The sequence below is a fragment of the Acinonyx jubatus genome, chromosome C1 (genome assembly GCF_027475565.1).
Source record: "Acinonyx jubatus isolate Ajub_Pintada_27869175 chromosome C1, VMU_Ajub_asm_v1.0, whole genome shotgun sequence".
Taxonomy (NCBI): Eukaryota; Metazoa; Chordata; class Mammalia; order Carnivora; family Felidae; genus Acinonyx; species Acinonyx jubatus.
This window is the reverse complement of record NC_069381.1, coordinates 151,757,820-151,776,399: the sequence shown is the minus strand read 5'-3', so window position 1 is coordinate 151,776,399 and position 18,580 is coordinate 151,757,820. Positions and strand designations below refer to the sequence as shown.

Here is an 18,580-nt window from a genome sequence, read left to right as displayed (position 1 = left end):
AAACACTTCCCTTGTTAAGTCTTGGTATGTAAAAGAACAAGGAAACACCTCTTTCAAGCTTTAGTCAGTTCTCTGGGCAGGGAGGTAGTGATGTAGTTGGAGGAGGCATATAAATAAATTGGATAAATAAAAACTTGTGTTTAACATTGACCCTAAAAAAAGATCTCTCCTCCATCTTCCACATGTACAGAAACCATTACATTCCTCCAAAGGAGAGCTCACACAAAACTTGTTAATTTTGACACATGGGAGTGGGCAGCAACTATTAATCTTCTGTTTATTCATTAAATAAGTCTCCAGATCATGAAGTCTGGAGGGATATTCCATTAGTTTTGCAATTTTATAAGTCTTTTATATAAGTAGTATTTAACATGTGTTTAGAAAATATCAATTACATTTTGTCTCTTGTCCTGTTGGTGTATGTGATACCTGAACAGTCACATAATAATTATAACAGGTTTCACAAATTAAAATTACTAGCAACTTTTAAAAATATTTTAGGCTAAAGTTCTGAAAAATATGAGTAAATATGAATAACATAAATAGATTTCGGTTTGAATCTATACTAAAAAGGGCACACTACATTCTCGTTAATGCTAATGTGGAGACAATCAGAGGAGAGAGCTGGTCACACATTAATAAGAATCATAGCTTTAGACAGTGTTCTTACAAAGGCACTTTCAAAAGAAATAATACATGTTTGATACATTTAATTATTTCTGTAAAGATTATTTAAAAATTGTTTTGATGGTGGACATTTATTTTTATTCAGTTTTTTCTTAAAGTGAAGATAACTCTTTGTAAATGTCCTAGCGAAATATAGTAGCTTTCTGTTCACCCTTTGCAAGTTAAGAGGGTGGATCCACTACTGACATTTAAAAAAAAATGTTTTCATAAAAAGAATAGAGCAATTTAATCAATAATTACCTAGTTATTAGCTAATGAAGTTAGCTTATTTGAAGCAAAACATTAAGTTGAAGGTATTTATTTTCTGTACTTAAATAAAGGAGAAAGAAAAAATGTCTGTATCTTCATATGAAATTTACAATGAATATTTTGTGAACATATTTCATGGGATTGCCTTCTCAGGTTTCTTAAGCTAAGTAATATGAACTTTCATCCCCAGGTAGAAGCACTGATTTTGTCAAATATTGTATAATCTAGAGCAACAATAATTCATTTTTATTGTTATTTACTACTCTTCCTTTTTATTGTTCCCCTAGAACTTGAAGAATCTAGACAGAAATGTCCTCCATGCTGGTACAGATTTGCCAATGTGTTTTTGATCTGGGACTGCTGTGATGCATGGTTAAAAGTAAAGCATCTTGTGAATTTAATTGTCATGGATCCATTTGTTGATCTTGCCATCACTATTTGCATTGTCTTAAATACCCTCTTTATGGCTATGGAGCACTACCCAATGACCGGTCAATTCAGTAGTGTATTAACTGTAGGAAACTTGGTAAGTTCATTTGAAGTTTACTTATTCCCTTTGACAAGGATGGGGGATATAGACCAAAGGAAAAAAAAATCCCTTTGTGCTGTGTAGGGAATCTCAGTGATAAGATCTAAAAGTCAACTGGTATGAATGCTGATTGGTCAGAACAATGTCCATGCTGATTGACCGTGGTGTCTTACCAGTTGTAAACTTTTTAAATCTTTACTGTCATTCTTGCTGAAGTATAGGTCTAGAAAAACCATGATATCTAATTCCAGCTCCACAAAAATGCTGTTTTAATATACACAGCCTCTAAAGAAATCATGTCCATTGAAGGGAATATATAAAGATTGATTTCTGTACAAAAGAAGACATAGTTGTTTCAAATTGAATTACCTAATAAAATGCTTCAGTAGTATTCACATAAGTGAAGAAACAGTAAAAACGCATTTGTAATTTAGTCATACTTTTGGTTCAAAATACTTGAGCAGGCATCTGTGTATGTATGTGTTGACAAGTACATTTCCTCCTTAATCTATATGAGAAAATTGAAATGGATAAACAAGTAACGAAAGGATTATTCAAGAGCTTCCTTTGGGGCACAAGACAGAAATAAACTCAAACTACCTTAAGAGGAAAATAAAAAGAGTGACCCCTAAAATGGAAAGAAAAAGATGAACTACCAAACCATATAAAGGGTAATTCTGCAGTTGGGCTTCAGGAAATGCTTTAACCAAGGACTTAGATGTAGCCCGAGTGTTCACTTTGTCTTTTATCTCTGGGTCAGGGAACATGTTTAGGCATACCTCACTGGTTTTACATCTTGTAATATCTGCACTAGAAAAAGACTGGATCTCTATTTCAGTTCCAGTTCAAAGACTCTCATGATAGGACTCTTGTTTGGTATAGCTTGAGTCAGATGCTCACCTCTGGCTTAATCAGGGGCACAGGGTGGGGCCATGTGAAAACATGACAGATCTGAGGAATCATACAGGTGGAGGAGCAATTCCCAACAGAAGTTGAAAAGGGAATCCTGGGCAGACGATTTCGTAAAAGTCTACCCAGTAAGTGGCCTCAACTTAATTACATTATTTGACTTAGTAAAACACACATCTGATTCTTGAGATTTTCTTCATCCTTGACACTTGTGATACTGATTTTTCTTAAATGATTGTTCCTTGATCTTTCCGATCACTCTATCTTTGCCTTCTTTTCTGGGCTTCTTATGAAGTCTACTAAGGCTATGTTTTCCATTCAATGTTTTTATGTACTCAACAACGATAGGAATTATCTACTGTTGTGGTATAAGCTGCATCCCAGTTCTATATTTCCAACTGTTACAGATAGTTGTTCAAGGATAGCTTTAAACACAGTATGTGACAGCTGAAAGATCATCTTTCTCACAGCTTATTGAAAGTCCTAACAATTTCAGTGTAGTCTTGTGTTACCTCTAGTCGTAACCTCCCAGCTTCAAAGAGCCTTTCAACTTCAAAGATAGAAATCGGATAGCCATTTTGACTTACTTCTCCTTTATTTCTTATATACAAGTTGACATGAAGACATTATTTCTTCTTTCAAGGTATCTCTTTTTTAATCCTATAACTACTATTAAAATAATATTAACACACTGCACTCAGTATGCTTGCACTTTGCTAACGTGTTATCTGTATTTGTGGTTCAACAATCCTATTTGGTTTTCAAGACTCCCCATCTGATCCCATCCTTTCTATACCATCTTATTGTCCACTGTTTCCTAAATCAGCCACTATTGGCCCATCAGAACAGCTATGTCACTATACTACACAAACACCACATCTTACATATGCTTACATGCTTACATCTTATATGCTTACATATGGAAAAATATTTCACTGTTCTCTACATTCACATCTAGAGTGTTCTAATCAAAATTACCTCATCTCAATTCTTCATATTCTTCAAGGTTATGTCCCATTTTTCTTTTGTATCTCCTACAGTATTTACATGGTTGCAGCTCAATAAATAACTAACTGGTTGTTTCCTAATCAAATGGGCTGCTTCAATTGAGTAGCATGTTTTCAGGAAAGAACATGGGCTCTGGAGTTGGGTGGAAGTGGGTTTGACCTCATTGCCAATGCTTACTAATAATGTAGCATCTGGACAAGTCTGATAAAAAATCTGAGTCTTTGTTTTCTATTTTGAAACGGATATACTAATACCCATCTCCTGGAGTTGTTGTGAAGGCTGAATGAGGTAATGTGAAAATAATACTATGCCTGGCATCTAGCATGTGCTCAATAAACAATTTCCTTCCTCTAATATATGCTATTAACCTTTCTCTGAAATACTGATAGAAAACAGTTCTGGTCTAGCTCCTGTATTTTTCCCAAGATACTGGTCAGGGAAGTTGAACAGTTAGGAAGAAATTTTGGAAATTTTCCAGAGTGAAGCAGGAAATTGAGGTTTCATGGAATTCCCATGTTGAAGCACTAGTTTGGAAGCACAGGATAAGAGAGGTTGGATTATAGGATGATTGAATGGAAAAGCACTAGACTAAAGCACCAAATCTGGGTTGAAGTCCACTTGTCCGTGCTAAATAATTGGGTACTCTTGAAAAAGTCATTTAGATCTTTGGGTCTGTTCTCTAATGAGTAGAATATATCAGACTAGATGATTTTTCATGTCCCTTCCAGTTCTAAAATTCTGTAACTTTATGAGTAGCAATGGAAATAATGAGGTATAGAAATGAGGTAGAAGACTGATGCCTGATATATTGTGGTAGAACCATTGGTAAGCTGAGGTTAACACTGGGGAAACAAGGCTCATCAAGATACAGAGTGCACATGACAGGAAACAGACCTGAGTTAACTATTACCAATCATAAAAGTAGGAGAATTTGTAAACTATTTGTATTAACCAAAATATCTTTGTTATTATTAATATCATATATAAGCCATTTCATAGCTTCTCATATAGTATCATATTTTATACCCATAACAAGCTTTATAATAAATATTTATATATGAAAATTTATAGGTTTAATTGTATGTAAATAATATGTAAAAAATCTATTTAAGGAGAAAGAGACAGAGACAGAGAGAGGAAGAGAGAGGGAGGGAGAGAAGGACAGAATATAATCTTTATATCTTGGGTACTTAGTTGACTTTGGACTCTATTTTACACCATGCATGGTTATATTGTGTATTTTGTGGAGTTTACAGTTCACTCACTTAAATAAATTTAGTTTCTATGGAGAGTTATTAGTCCTCAAATGATTATATAATACCTTATAAATAAGGACATTTAGGTTTTGGTTGAATTGTTAGCAAAGGAACATACCATAAAAGACTTGTAGAACGTTCAGCTTTATTTAGATCAATGTGCCCCATTTGTATCCTGTTTCTGGAGCACATAAAAAGCACATCACTTCTCTACTGATTGGGTTGATCAAACTTGAGTATCGAGAGACTTCAAATATCTGTTGAGTTTCTCTAAGATGCTCTATTTTGTTTTTGTTTTAACCATTATAAAACTAATGCACCCACCTTAAGAGATTTTATAAGCAAAAAATCTTCCATCAATCATAGCAGATTAGACAACTTCTTCATCATACAAACATTTCCAACTAACCTGTAACTCTTTCTTCAACGAATACAGATAGAGGTCTGTAGCTTACTATAACTCTCATTTTAACCAATGATTAAGAGTCCATGATATCCTTTTATTCTGCTGGATGCTGAAGGGAACTTGGAACATGGTACTTGTACTAAGGATTTCACAGGTTATTTGCATATAAAAGCCTAAAGAAACACAATTAGCTAAATTATTTCAATTAAATGGTGTGGAATAGAGTATAAATTTAAAATCTCAGGATAGGGACATGATAACTCTTTGAAGGAAAAAAAAAAAAACTTTTGCTTATTGAAAGATTAAACACTTGGGAGCCGAATCCTAAAATTTACCTGAGAGGCATTTTGCATCAATGAAGGTGCTATCTGGCCATTTAGCTCCTTTCCTAATATAATACAAAGCTATCTTGTCTCCAAACTAAAAACTTATCATGAGGCTCTTGTGTAATAATTTTTGTCACCAATTTCTGAATAAAATTTGGTAGGCAATACAATGCTGACAGAAATCCAAGAATTTTAGATACAGACCTGATGAGTCATCTCAATGAATATCCTCATTTGACAGATGAGGGAAAGGAACACCATAAATGTTAAATGATTTCCCATAATTTTTCTTTAAGTATATTTCAATTTAACCTCCCCCACCGATCAACAACAACAAATATTTAAAGATGTGTATCCAAGAGGCATGGGAATAATAAAACTAAAACCATTAAAATAAGAGGCTAATAACAATAGAGCAAAAGTAGGCTACAGTTACATCAAATTCACTACAAAAAAAAAAAACGGAGCATCAGTCTGGGCAAGCAGACGTTCTGGAGAGCAAACTGATTGATAGGCAAACTTCAGCTTTTAGGATGAACATTTCTCTTTTTCATGTACATCAACATAACCTTCTTCTCTAAGTAAATACTCAATTAGGAAGCCTTCTCATCCCGAAATAAGACCTTAAACTCTAATATTTGGTCATCCTAAGCATCCTAAGTGTTGTGCCCCACAAAACAACTCAAAATGCTCCAAATTTCTTTATTCTTGGTTTAGACTCCCAGGCTGATTCTCATCTCTATCCTTAGCACTTAGACTTTTACTACTTACCATGTGTCATCACCTACAATGCGTTAGGAACTTTTTATTGAACTTATCTACTCATTAAAGAAGCTGGATTAGGAAGCCTATAAATTCATTGTCCATAAGAAATGTATTAGCCTAGGGGCACCTGGGTGGCTCAGTCTGTTAAGTGTCCAGCTCTTGATTTCAGCTCAGGTTATGATCTCATGGTTCATGAGACAGAACCTCATGTCCAGCTCTGCACTGACAGCATAGAGCCTGCTTGAGATTCTCTCTCTCTCTCTCTCTCTGTCTCTCTCTGTCTCTCTCTGTCTCTCTCTGTCTCTCTCTCTCTCTCCTTCCCCTTCTGATTTTCTACCCTGTTCATGCTCTCTCTCTCAAAATAAATAAATAAACATTAAAAAAAAGAAATGTATCAGCCTAAATGACTTGGTTTATACAGTCTCAGGTTTATATATCCTAATTTCTACTATATTTTCAAAGCCCAGCAAAACGCCTACCATTTAGTAGGTGTTTAGCAGTTTTTTTCTAAATGAATGAGTGGCCACAGAAGCATATAATCTAAAGTTTCAAAGACAAACTTGTTTTCTGCAGAAAACAAGAGAGAATTAGGCTAAGGCCAAACAATAAACATTCAGTAAGGTTTTTATTAATTGTTTTTAGTCTTAAAAATTTTTGTGATGTAGAAAATTCAAAGGTGGCTGAATGTATATTTATAAACCATACATTAGTATTGTTTACAAACCATACATGGGCATTATTTACATAATCTAATACAGATTTAGAGGTTGCCAGTTCTTTTTGTCCTTAGAATTTTTTTGATGGAGTTTTAAAATCATGTAAGCATAGGCATGAAATCAGTATGCTAGACTGACCTTTGCTAGAATGAGAAGGAATTTTTAAGAATTCCTAATCACTGACAATGCTAAACTAGACTAAAATGTACCAAAAAACAATACAAATGATTTTTAGGGCTTAAATTGAAAACATTTAAGGATATAAATAGATATAATTTTAAATTGCAAACTATAATTAAAATGAAAGAAGTTTCATGTTGGGGTTACATTAGATGAAAGAATGTATGTTTAAGGTATAGGGATTTTTAAAAATATTTATTTATTTATTTTGAGAGAGAGAGAATGAAAACGCGTGCGCGCGGGAGAGGGACAGAGAGGAAGAGAGTGAATCCCAAGCAGGTTTCACAATGCCAGTTCAGAGTCTGACATGGAGCTTGATCTCACGAACTGTGAGATCATGACCTGAGTCCAAATCAAGAGTTGAGCACTTGGCCAACTGAGCCACCCAGGCACCCCTAAGGTATAACCTTTTATAATGCAGGAGATTTAGTCATTTCAAAAGAGCTGAAAAGATCGCCTTATGATTTCTCTGTAGAAAGAAATATTTGTAGATGATTTACCTGGATAGTTTCTACCTCAGTTTAATGTATTTCTATACTTAGGCTGCTAATTCAAATAGTTAGCTGCTCCTGAGACTTCGTATAAGAAATAAAATTTCTCTAAATCAAAATTTATTTTACATTAATCAGGGAAAATATCTTACGGTGAGTCATTCTATAAGATAAAAAAGAAATAATTTTCAGTGTGCATTCCACCATATATCTGGATTTTCATGCATTAAGATTACTTGAAATACATTTTATTTCCACTTGAGTGAATGAAAGATGAACTGAAATTAAGCTATTTTTTCGGGAAGGGGTATTTCCCTTAGATCTTTCTGTGTTTAGGAAAATAACATATTAGCTGCATTTACACATTTCTAAGAGTGAATCAATATTTCTTTTCAATTAACCTGATGTTTTAGGAAACCAAATAATTTTGGATACTGTTATTTTGACAGAGTTCCTTCAAGGTAGAGGCTGATTTACCCTGTAAATGGTAAGCTTGACTTTACAGTCAGAAAATGCAGCTATCACCTATATTTAAGATAATTGCTTTAAAAGATTATTTGCAAGAGTAATTTCATAACTCTTCATCCCCCTGGGTCTCTTTGCCTGTGATTTTGAGTTAAAATTTTTTTTGAGTTTGTTTCATTTTCTTTCTATTGTCGAACATTCTTCCAACCACTCAAGTAATTTATTAATTTTTACTGTGAGTGTATGCACACTGAGAATGTTCTCCTGCTGCTTTCAATTAAATCTGCAGCTCCTTGCTCTATTAATCCATTAACCTTAATTCTGAGGCATGCATCCAGAGATTATTATTATAAAACATTTGTGGCAACCTCACTCTTATTTCAGGAATATTTTTTAAATTATAGAAAAAAGATGATGTCCCTGAAAAAAAAACACACAAAAATCAAGAATAAAATATGCTTTTTACCGAACTTAAAATAAATTTACAGTAACTTCAAATAATATATAGATTTGTTCCTAATGCAATAATACTAAAAACAAAATTCACTGTGATTATGGGAGAAGTGTGATGTACCAAAAAGGGCTGGAATTCAGTAGTTACTATTTAGTATCAGATTTAAAATGTGAATGAGGAAATGTTTTCAAACCAGCATTTTCTTGGATAGCTAGCAGTTTTGTTAAATCTAAGCATATTTGTTAAATAAAATAAATACTCCCCTGGAAAAAAATGCTAAACAGTTTATCACATTTCTCCATTTTAAGTATTTTTACTCATGACTATTTAATATTCTTTACAGATTCTTGCAGTGTCAAAAGTTTTTTTCAATGTCTGTGATCTCTATTTTACTTTAGGTCTTCACTGGGATCTTCACAGCAGAAATGGTTCTCAAGATTATTGCCATGGATCCATATTATTATTTCCAAGAGGGCTGGAATATCTTTGATGGAATTATTGTCAGCCTTAGTTTGATGGAGCTTGGCCTGGCCAATGTGGAGGGATTGTCTGTACTGAGATCATTCAGATTGGTATCTACTTAGACTATGTTTATATTCTGTCACTGGCATAAAATTTATTTTGAAAATGAATCAATGTGTATCTTATCTTTACTTTAATAATATTTTAAATCTACATCAATATGCATGATACTCTAAGAAAATACATAAATATTCCCTTTAAAACTAAGAATGATAAAAATGGTTGAAGCATTTCATAATGATTAGTTCTAGAGGGTAAATTAAAAACACATGTGCGTCTAAAATTATGTTTTAAATTCATTAACATTTTTTTTTGTTTCAACTCTGTAAAGAAATGCAAATAAAAACTTCAGGCCTCAATTAATCTTAGCTTTTTTTTTAAGATATGTGAATATTCTTATTTTTTTTAATGTTTATTTTGAGAAAGAGATAGAGCATGAGTGGGGGAGGGGCAGAGAGAGAGAGAGAATCCCAAATCTGCACTGATAGTGCAGAGCCCAATGCAGGGCTAGATCTCACGAACCGTGAAATCATGACCTGAGCCGAAATCAAGAGTCAGATGCTTAACCAACTGAACCATCTAGGTGCCCATAATCTTAGCTTTTTATCAACCTTACTTATATTAGTGGGAACTACTTTAAAGGAACATGTAGGAAAATATTTGATACCATTAGCATTTAAAACAATGGTGTAACAAATGTTTTTATATTGTCAAAAAAAATTATTTCAAAATATGTAAAATTTTATTGGAAATTAAGTAAAATGTGTATTTTTTTTCAAATTGAAAGGAAGACTTCATGTAAGTTTTTTAAATCAAATTTGTTTATTTTAGTTTTATTTTATAAATATCCATTAAAATATATAACTCAGATTTTTAATATTTCTTTTTACTCTAAAATGTAGTCTGAGGGTGACATTAGTTTACCCAATCCAATTTAAAACACTGTAATCAAAATATTAATTTGTTTCTAGGGATATATCTGCTGATTAATCAGAATGTTTTATTTATTCTGAAATATTTTCTTTTACTTTTACATTTAAATGATATGACTTGATTTACAATTCTAGTATTGTTAACTCTTTTTTTCTGGATTTGAATTTTAGTATGGTTTGAGATTTTCATATCCCTCAGAAGTAGGTCTATAATATGGTATACTAATAAAACAATGTCTAACTAACTTCTAAAATTATATTGTAATTATACTGAGAGTATTTTTTCACTTAATTACAGCTTCGAGTTTTCAAGTTGGCAAAATCCTGGCCCACCCTGAATATGCTGATAAAGATCATTGGCAATTCTGTGGGGGCTCTAGGTAATCTCACCTTGGTGTTGGCCATTATTGTCTTCATTTTTGCTGTGGTTGGCATGCAGCTGTTTGGTAAAAGCTACAAAGAATGTGTCTGCAAGATCTCCAGTGACTGTCAACTTCCACGCTGGCACATGAATGACTTCTTTCACTCCTTTCTGATTGTGTTCCGCGTGCTATGTGGAGAGTGGATAGAAACCATGTGGGACTGTATGGAGGTCGCTGGCCAAACCATGTGCCTTATTGTTTTCATGTTGGTCATGGTCATTGGAAACCTTGTGGTACGTATGTATTACAAATGCTCATATTTAAGAACAATATCAAACTGTAGCAAGGAAGGTGGCCTGATGCAATAGACAGCTCTGGTTTGATCTCAGTAACTTAGACTCAAATCCCAGGACTAGCACTCTGAGTTTGGGGGAGTTCCTTAGCTTCTCTGAGCCCAAAGTTTCCCAACTCTGACACTGGAATAACAGAGCTGAAATCTTACGGCTGGTGTGAGGATTAACTGAGGTACATTTGTGAAAGTTTGGGAGCAAAAATATTAGTTTTTTTCTTTGTTTTTCTTTTTCAAAGAAATGCTTTTATGAAGAATAATTTAATCCCAATATTACTGTTAAGGCTTGAATTATTTTTTTTATCTTATCTTTACTTTGAGAAGAAAATGATCTCCAGTAAATCTAAAAATATAACTGTCTATTTTATATTGAAATTGATCTTTGCACATTCATAGTTCATATTGTTGGCTCACTCAGAGGCATAAGTTGCACATTACCAAATTTTGAAGATAAATTTCAATAAAAGAGGCTATTATATTGTAGCTATGTATTGTAATTATTCAAATGCCTTGGAAATGGTCTAAATATATCCTTCCCTGAATTTACTTTATTAAAAGAAAATAAGTTATTGCAGTTTAAGGTTTCATATGTATGGACACTGACAAGATTTTAAAAGCTTACTTTCAGTTCTGACCTAAAAGCACAAATGTAAAAGCACAATTTGCATATTTATGTGTTTTGATGCCTAAGTTTCTCAATTATGTGTGGACAAAGTGTTCTTTATGCCATCATACTGAACCTTTCCTTTGAGAGGTACATTTCCAGTTAGACTGCTTAAAAGAATGCTTGTGGAGGGATGCCTGGGTGGCTCAGTCAGTTAAGCATCTGACTTCAGCTCAGGTCATGATCTCATGGCCTGTAAGCCTGGAGCCTGCTTTGGACTCTGTATCTCCCTTTTTCTCTCCCCCTCCCCTGCTCTCACTCTGTCTCTCTCTCTCAAAAATAAATAAAAATTAAAAAAAAAAATTAAGAATGTTTATGCAATAACTGTAGACATGTATTTTTTTCAGAATAGTATATTAGGAAGCTCTAGATTATGAACAAAATCTGATACAGAAATAAGGAAACAAACTAGGGTTCTTGCTTTGATGGGAAGTGTGTTAACCTTATATATTTGCATTTAGAAATCTCTGCTGTTATAAATTTGTGGCCATTGGATGAAGGAATTTATATTAAAAGTATACTGTTTTAACACATACCACTAGGCTATCAAATAAATAAATTCATTATTTATACACACAAAGCTAGACACATTCTCTAGACAAACTAATAAAATGAAGTAAAATGACTAAAATGATCTTTTTTTCTCATTGGCTAAAACCATAAATTGGGATTTTTGTCTCTTCACTGGCAACCCTGAGTAGACAATTAAAGTCTTAGAAGTTTTCTTATTGTCCTTCTTCACGAAAGAAAAGGCACTTGTTTTATCGTTTCACCCTTACGGCAGGTAGAAGATTTCAGGTCCTTTAAATAGTGTGTGATTAAGACATGCGTCTGAAATGCAGTAAGCATTCGTTGAATTAATTTTAGTAAAGATCTATGAATTCCCTGTTTAAGTTATTAATTTATGAATACTTCATATTAATGTAGCAAATTTTCTTGTTTTCTTTTAGGTTCTGAACCTCTTTCTGGCCTTATTGTTGAGTTCATTTAGCTCAGACAATCTTGCTGCTACTGATGATGATAATGAAATGAACAATCTCCAGATTGCAGTAGGAAGGATGCAAAAGGGAATTGATTATGTGAAAAGTAAGATACGGGAGTGTTTCAGAAAAACCTTTTTTAGAAAGCCAAAAGTTATAGAGGTCCATGAAGGCAACAAAATAGACAGCTGCATCTCCAATAATACTGGAATAGAAATCAGCAAAGAACTTAATTATCTTAAAGATGGGAATGGAACCACCAGTGGTGTAGGTACCGGAAGCAGTGTTGAAAAATATGTAATCGATGAAAATGATTATATGTCATTCATAAACAACCCCAGCCTCACTGTAACAGTGCCAATTGCTGTTGGAGAGTCTGACTTCGAAAACTTAAATACCGAAGAGTTTAGCAGTGAGTCAGAACTAGAAGAAAGCAAAGAGGTAAGAATGCCTTTAAAGTTTTTGTGGCATTTCCTATAATAACCATGCATTATGGTTATTTAGTATTTTCATTATGCTTATATGCATTATTAAAAAGTATACTGAAAGTCATATATATGACAATGTTGGAAAATTATGAGATATTCTTTATTGGGAAATCCATTCATACAAATTCCAACTTTCCACAGGAAATCATCATTCTGTGTAATTAGTATATTCATCTTCTTGACAGTTTGAAAATCTGGCTAAAAATTGTGGCCTGTCAAAACATCAACCTTATTTAACACATTCTATTCTACACTACGTTATGCTCTTTAGATGAATCAGTGAACCGTATTTTATTGATCATTGTGAAAGTGTCATCTCCTTACCTTCTATATTAGGTTTTGCTATGATTTTTTTAATGTGAAAGTTTTGTGTAGCTTTTGTTCACCTCTGAAGGTTTATTGACTATGACAGAGTGTTATTCATTTATGAAAGTATTACACATATTAGGACAGTGCAAGAAGCACTGGTTACATTTTTCCCAAGGGTGAGCAAATCTATAAGGTATTCCAGATTAACTTGAAAAATGCTAAGAGCTACGTAGAGAACCTCCACTTGAGGATTACAGTTAAGAAGTAAAAGTTGAAAATCTGCTCTTATTGTCATATTACTGTTGTTCAAAATAAAGAAGAAAGGGAATTGTTCCTACTGTGTGATTAGAATTAAGAGGATCCCACAATAGCCACTTAATGGTATTAATTCTGCAGTTTTGCGTTGTGAAAAACAACATTAAAATTTTTACTACTATTCATTTTTGGACTTCTAACATCCCAGTAGGAAGTAAGTCCAGTACAGAATTATAAAAGACAGATTTTAGCTTAAGGGTATGATATTTAGCACCACAGGAATCAGACCAATGATGTCTGATTTTGTGAGCATATTTTAAAAACCTCTCTTTTTAAGAATGGTATCAATAGAATTTGTATAAGTAATAAGTAGTTGACAATGTCATAACTCATAGCTCCTGATCCTTTCTTTCAGGCATTTCAGCACTGCTGAGATATATTATAATACCAAATTTGAAAATATTTTAAGAGGTACAAATACATGCAAAATGAGGTATAATATTCTTGGAATTCCACTCAAAGTCTGCTTAATGAGCTCAATTCTAATTTACAAATTGCTCATTCTGATAAAATAAGAATTCAATTCTAATTTTATTTTTCATCCCTAAAATAGACCTATTTAAGAAAAAACACCAATTAATTAATGAGCACTTATTGAGCACTTTCTGTAAATTCAGCACTCTGCTAGGCTACTAAGAGTAAGGAAGAGTTAAAGGAGAACTCTATAATATAACCCCTTTTGGGAAATCTCAACATCTTTGAGGAAGCTAACATTAATTCTTAAAATCATTCAAGACCTATTAAAAAGTTTTATCCTGCAGGACTGAATATAAAAATTAGAGATAGTGAGAAACAGCAAGAACACAGCAAGCTGCTAAACGGAAGAGATAAAATTGAAATAGGCGTCCAAGTTTGGGTCAAATATATGATCAGGAAGCCAAAGCAAAACCCTACCAAAGGAAACTCACAGTTGAGAATGGGCTTAGTATTAGGGTGTAACAGTGGAACAATCAGCATGAATAAAGTACTGGCTGAGAAGATACTGGAAAATATGTTTGGGTGAGTAAGGTGTTTCAGAATGTAAAATCTTTGAAGTGGAAAAGTTTAGAATTGGCGATACAGTCAATAAGGAGCTATTTGTTCTGAAGCAGGGGAAAGTGATGTTTTAGGCAAGTTTGTTTGGTATCAGTGAATTTATCTTGGGGAATGTGGTAACAATCATTTGATAGCAATGAGGTGATGAAATTCTGGGCTAAGGTAATAAGTATGGGCACTGAGACGTGGCAGTTTGACAAACTAGTAAAGAAAGACTCCGGGAAACTGGAAAAACAGTAATGCCACTGAAATGGCCTTCTTAGAAAGGTTACCAGGTTTAAGTAGGAAGAGGAAGAATTCAATTGGAATATCCTGAATTATAAGTGATCGTATTGGGAGTAAAACCCTGGAGGAGAAATCAGGGTTTAAAAACAGATTTGATAATGCAGATTTCATAATTACCTGATACCCTGAAAATAGAGGAACTTACCAATGAAGTTAAAATGAAGAGAAAATAAGGTAAGATTAGGGACAAGAGTAGCTTGGGGTCAAGAAGAGGTTAAAAAAACCCCAAAAAACAAAAAACAAAAGACAAAAAAAAAAGAGGCAGAGAAACTTTTGCTACATTAATGTCATAAATTTTATCACATTGGATTTATGGAAATTAAATATCTTAATTTCTTTCTACCAAAAGGTTGATTTCCAGAATATTTCAAAAACTCTATAGTGCCCACAGATATTTCAAATGGTTGCTTAGAAGAATATCACCTCATTGTCATATCTTCTTAATTGCTAGAAAATCATACACTTGGTGTGTGGAGACACAATGACTTCATTATTAAGTTCTGGAAAACATTTTATCATCTGAACAAAAATTCCTTTTTGGTGACTCTTTTTATAACCATTCTATCCTCTTCCAAGCTAAATTTTGGATACATGGAAACCAATAATAGAATGTAATGAAATTAAAATTATGTAAAATAGCTGGAAAAATTCATCAAACTAAATAGAAAAACTAAAGACTTTTATAAAGCTAGGATAAAATTTCAGATTATTTCAAAAAGTAGAAATAAATTCAACACATTTTATATGGAAAATTAGTACTAAAAAAAAACCCTGAAAAAGTAATAGGGCAATTCTCATATATGCTCACACAAAGATTAAAAGTACATTGTTCTTAAAAATAAATGCAAAAAATTAGCATGTTCTAACATAATACAGTGGGTTTAAATTCCAGCAAAGTTCAGTTTTAACCTGAAATTTCTCAAAACTGCTGGCACTGAACATAGGTCACATTTCACATGCATATTTATGTTGGCTGGGTTATTCTTTCTTAATAACTATTGCACACATACACATACACATACACACACACAAATGAAAAGTAACATATCCATAAAGTGACATTTTGGTTCATGCTTCTAAGTTTTTGACCACAAGTAGAAAAAGAACATTGAGCTATGCTTTGAAGAGCACAGAATATCCTTTCTTTTTGCTGACAAAGTAAGAAATCATACAACCTAACCAACAGAGTGATACATTTCTCACTAAAAAACAAAAACAACAACAACAAAAATCCCTGCAATATATTTCTGCTTTAAGAAGAGGCAATAAATTAATCATTAACTTAGATGGTATTTGAAAACTCTGCTCCTTACATTCATATTTGTCATATTGTATAATGAGCTAAAGTACAATTGGGAGAAATGATCCCTAAAATTCTTGTTAGAGATAAAGATACGAATTGCTGTTATTATATTTGTAACATATATATTTATACATCTATATCTAAATCCATTATATCTATATATTTTGGTCACTAACATAAATGAGATGGTATGGAAACAAATATAAAGCTTTGCATGAAAAAATGTAAGAGAATTAAAGGTATAGATTTCAAAACAGTGATCTTTTTATATTGGAAAAACTTGGAATCATACAAATCTTGTGACAAGATCGTAATGTAGAATTTTGTTTTTATATTTTTAAAGTTCACATAATCATGATTTCTTGGAATATTTATATAACCGAGTTTTTACAATTTTGTTTATAAAAGGTTTTATTGTCTTCCGAGGTGAGGATATAGAATAAATGCTCTTAAGAATCATATTTGAAGTTGAATTCCAAAGCACAATCTAGCAATATCATACTCTGACCTTCACTGCTTACCATTCTTACTTCTCACAGGGGTAAAACCAAGCTGGAGCCATCAAGAATGCAACTCTGGTGTTTTTTAACCAGCCAGAGGCTCGTGCCATCACTTTTACCCGGGTTACCCAAGCAAGTTGTACATGTACAATCACTTTCTAAGTAAATTTTGACTGGCCTGCATGCTACTCAGCTCTGTTCCTTCCCCTGCCATGGCAAGGAAGTGCCAGATGTGCCCAGCTGCTCTCTGCTGAATCGTGTGACACATCACAGCATGGTCAGGAGACACGGGCAGTCCCACATCATATTTGATTCTGCTAATGAGTTTTCCAGTATAGCCTTTTAAACTTTTAAAAGCAATGATTGCATGCTCTATAGGATTTATATCTATTTTAAAATATGATAGGAATGTTTAAAGTTCAATGTAGTCAAGAATTTAAGAGAGCATGCATTTTTTTTATTTCTCTGCTTTTATTTCATTAAAATAAGACCACAACTCTTTGTTGTTGTTGATTCAGCCCTTATAAGTAAATTGTATACGAAAATGAGTCTCACAGGATTTTTTGATAGTGCCATTTTCAGATCATTATATTCAGATTCATGAATATAATTTTCAACCCTTATAATTCATTTGCTCCAGATGGAAATGTTTGCTTTCATGTTGTTTTTAAGGCTCTGTGAAAAACAAAAGCAAGGTGATCATAAGTTTTTGGATATGAAGGGCCATAGTCTGTATGTATTTGGGCACCACATATCTTGGATTTTTATGTAGTTTAGGAAAGTTGTTGAGTCATATGTCTGCAAAACCGTAAGTGTTCATTGGAAAATAAATAAAGAAGGAAGCATCGTGATATGGGATAGGAAAAGTTCACTGTATTTTTATCATTAAATAATTGGTCCAGTGTATCCATTTAAAAAAAATTCCTTTATCTACATTAATTTTCCCTAAATGTCCTTTCTACCCAAAACTGAGCAGGTAAAAAAGAGACATAGAAAATGTCCTATTTTTTAGTATTAAATATAGTTTTATGAGGAGTAAAGGGCATCTCCCAAGACTGCCATAGGTTTGTACATAACTAAGTCTTTATTTTCTTCACTCAACTTTCTCTTGTTGATATCAGTGCTTGCTGGACTCTCAGCCAGAGGGTGGTTCTGGGAGGGAAATTACAAAGCAGAAGTAGAAAGTTCTTGAGTATTGGCAGTTTCAATACTTTTGGTGAAAAAAAAAAAATCTAACTAGAGTTTGGAGTTGTCTCTAGGTTTAATTTATACCTGCTCTCTTCTTCCTTAGGGATAACTGAGAATTAGTTGGAGAATGAAATCAATTCAGAAATAAAATTATTAATGAAAAGTAGGGAAAAAATACAGGTCCCTGCTGATTTATACAATTTTTGTTTAACAATGACTATTAACTTTCAATGACCAACATTAGCCAGTGAAAAAAATCTGATTTATTTTTTCTTCACAAGCAGGACAGAATTAAATGGTACTGGAGAATTATCTTTTACATCATGTTTATAACAGTATTCCCTCCATTTCAAAGTCTTCATGGAAACTGTAAATAGATACTTGATGAAGACCTCAAGCACGTGCTCTTCTGGAAAAGGCACTGTGCTCTGTTGTCAGAATCTGGAGAGCAATGAAAGTACCTCTGGGCTTTCTCTGTCTTGCTCTCAGTGTCTTCCAAACACTCTCTTTGTGAAACTGAATGTGAGGCAACTCTTCCAGAGGCACAGATGGGTACGTCAATAGCCATTTTAAACCCATCGTGACCTTTAGAGAACTGTTTTGGTGTGGTAGCGTACTTCTGTTGAAATAAAACCCAATTAAGGCTAGTTTAGATGGAAATTTTGTATATCTTCTCAAGATAAGCCAGTTTTTTTTTTATTTTGGTTTCTTGATGCCCTTTTACCTTACTTTTCAACTACCACATAATTATTTTCACTTTCAAATATCATGTTCTTATTAACGCTGTTTTGAAATTAAAGAAGCACCAGGGCTGTTGCACTTTTAAAATGTGTTGAGGCAAAGCTACATACACGTGGTTTATATTTTTAGCCATTCAATAAGTGGCCTAGAAAAGAGAACTATTGGT

General features: G+C 33.2%; 1 protein-coding gene and 1 non-coding gene across 8 annotated transcripts in view; both read left to right on the top strand.

Moving 5' to 3' along the window:
- The window catches only part of LOC106982877 (sodium channel protein type 3 subunit alpha), a 113,992-nt gene that overhangs the window by 69,761 nt on the left and 25,651 nt on the right, over window positions 1-18,580 (top strand). For all 7 annotated transcript variants that reach the window (XM_027055590.2, XM_027055589.2, XM_053215196.1 and 4 more), the window contains 4 exons: window positions 1,224-1,462; window positions 8,840-9,013; window positions 10,194-10,550; window positions 12,221-12,691. In XM_027055590.2, the coding sequence (XP_026911391.1) occupies window positions 1,224-1,462; window positions 8,840-9,013; window positions 10,194-10,550; window positions 12,221-12,691 (1,241 nt within the window). The remainder of the gene's footprint in view (window positions 1-1,223; window positions 1,463-8,839; window positions 9,014-10,193; window positions 10,551-12,220; window positions 12,692-18,580) is intronic.
- LOC113598374 (small Cajal body-specific RNA 24) lies at window positions 752-877 on the top strand. The gene has a single exon (XR_003419038.1). It is a non-coding gene; the product is annotated as a small Cajal body-specific RNA 24 (non-coding RNA).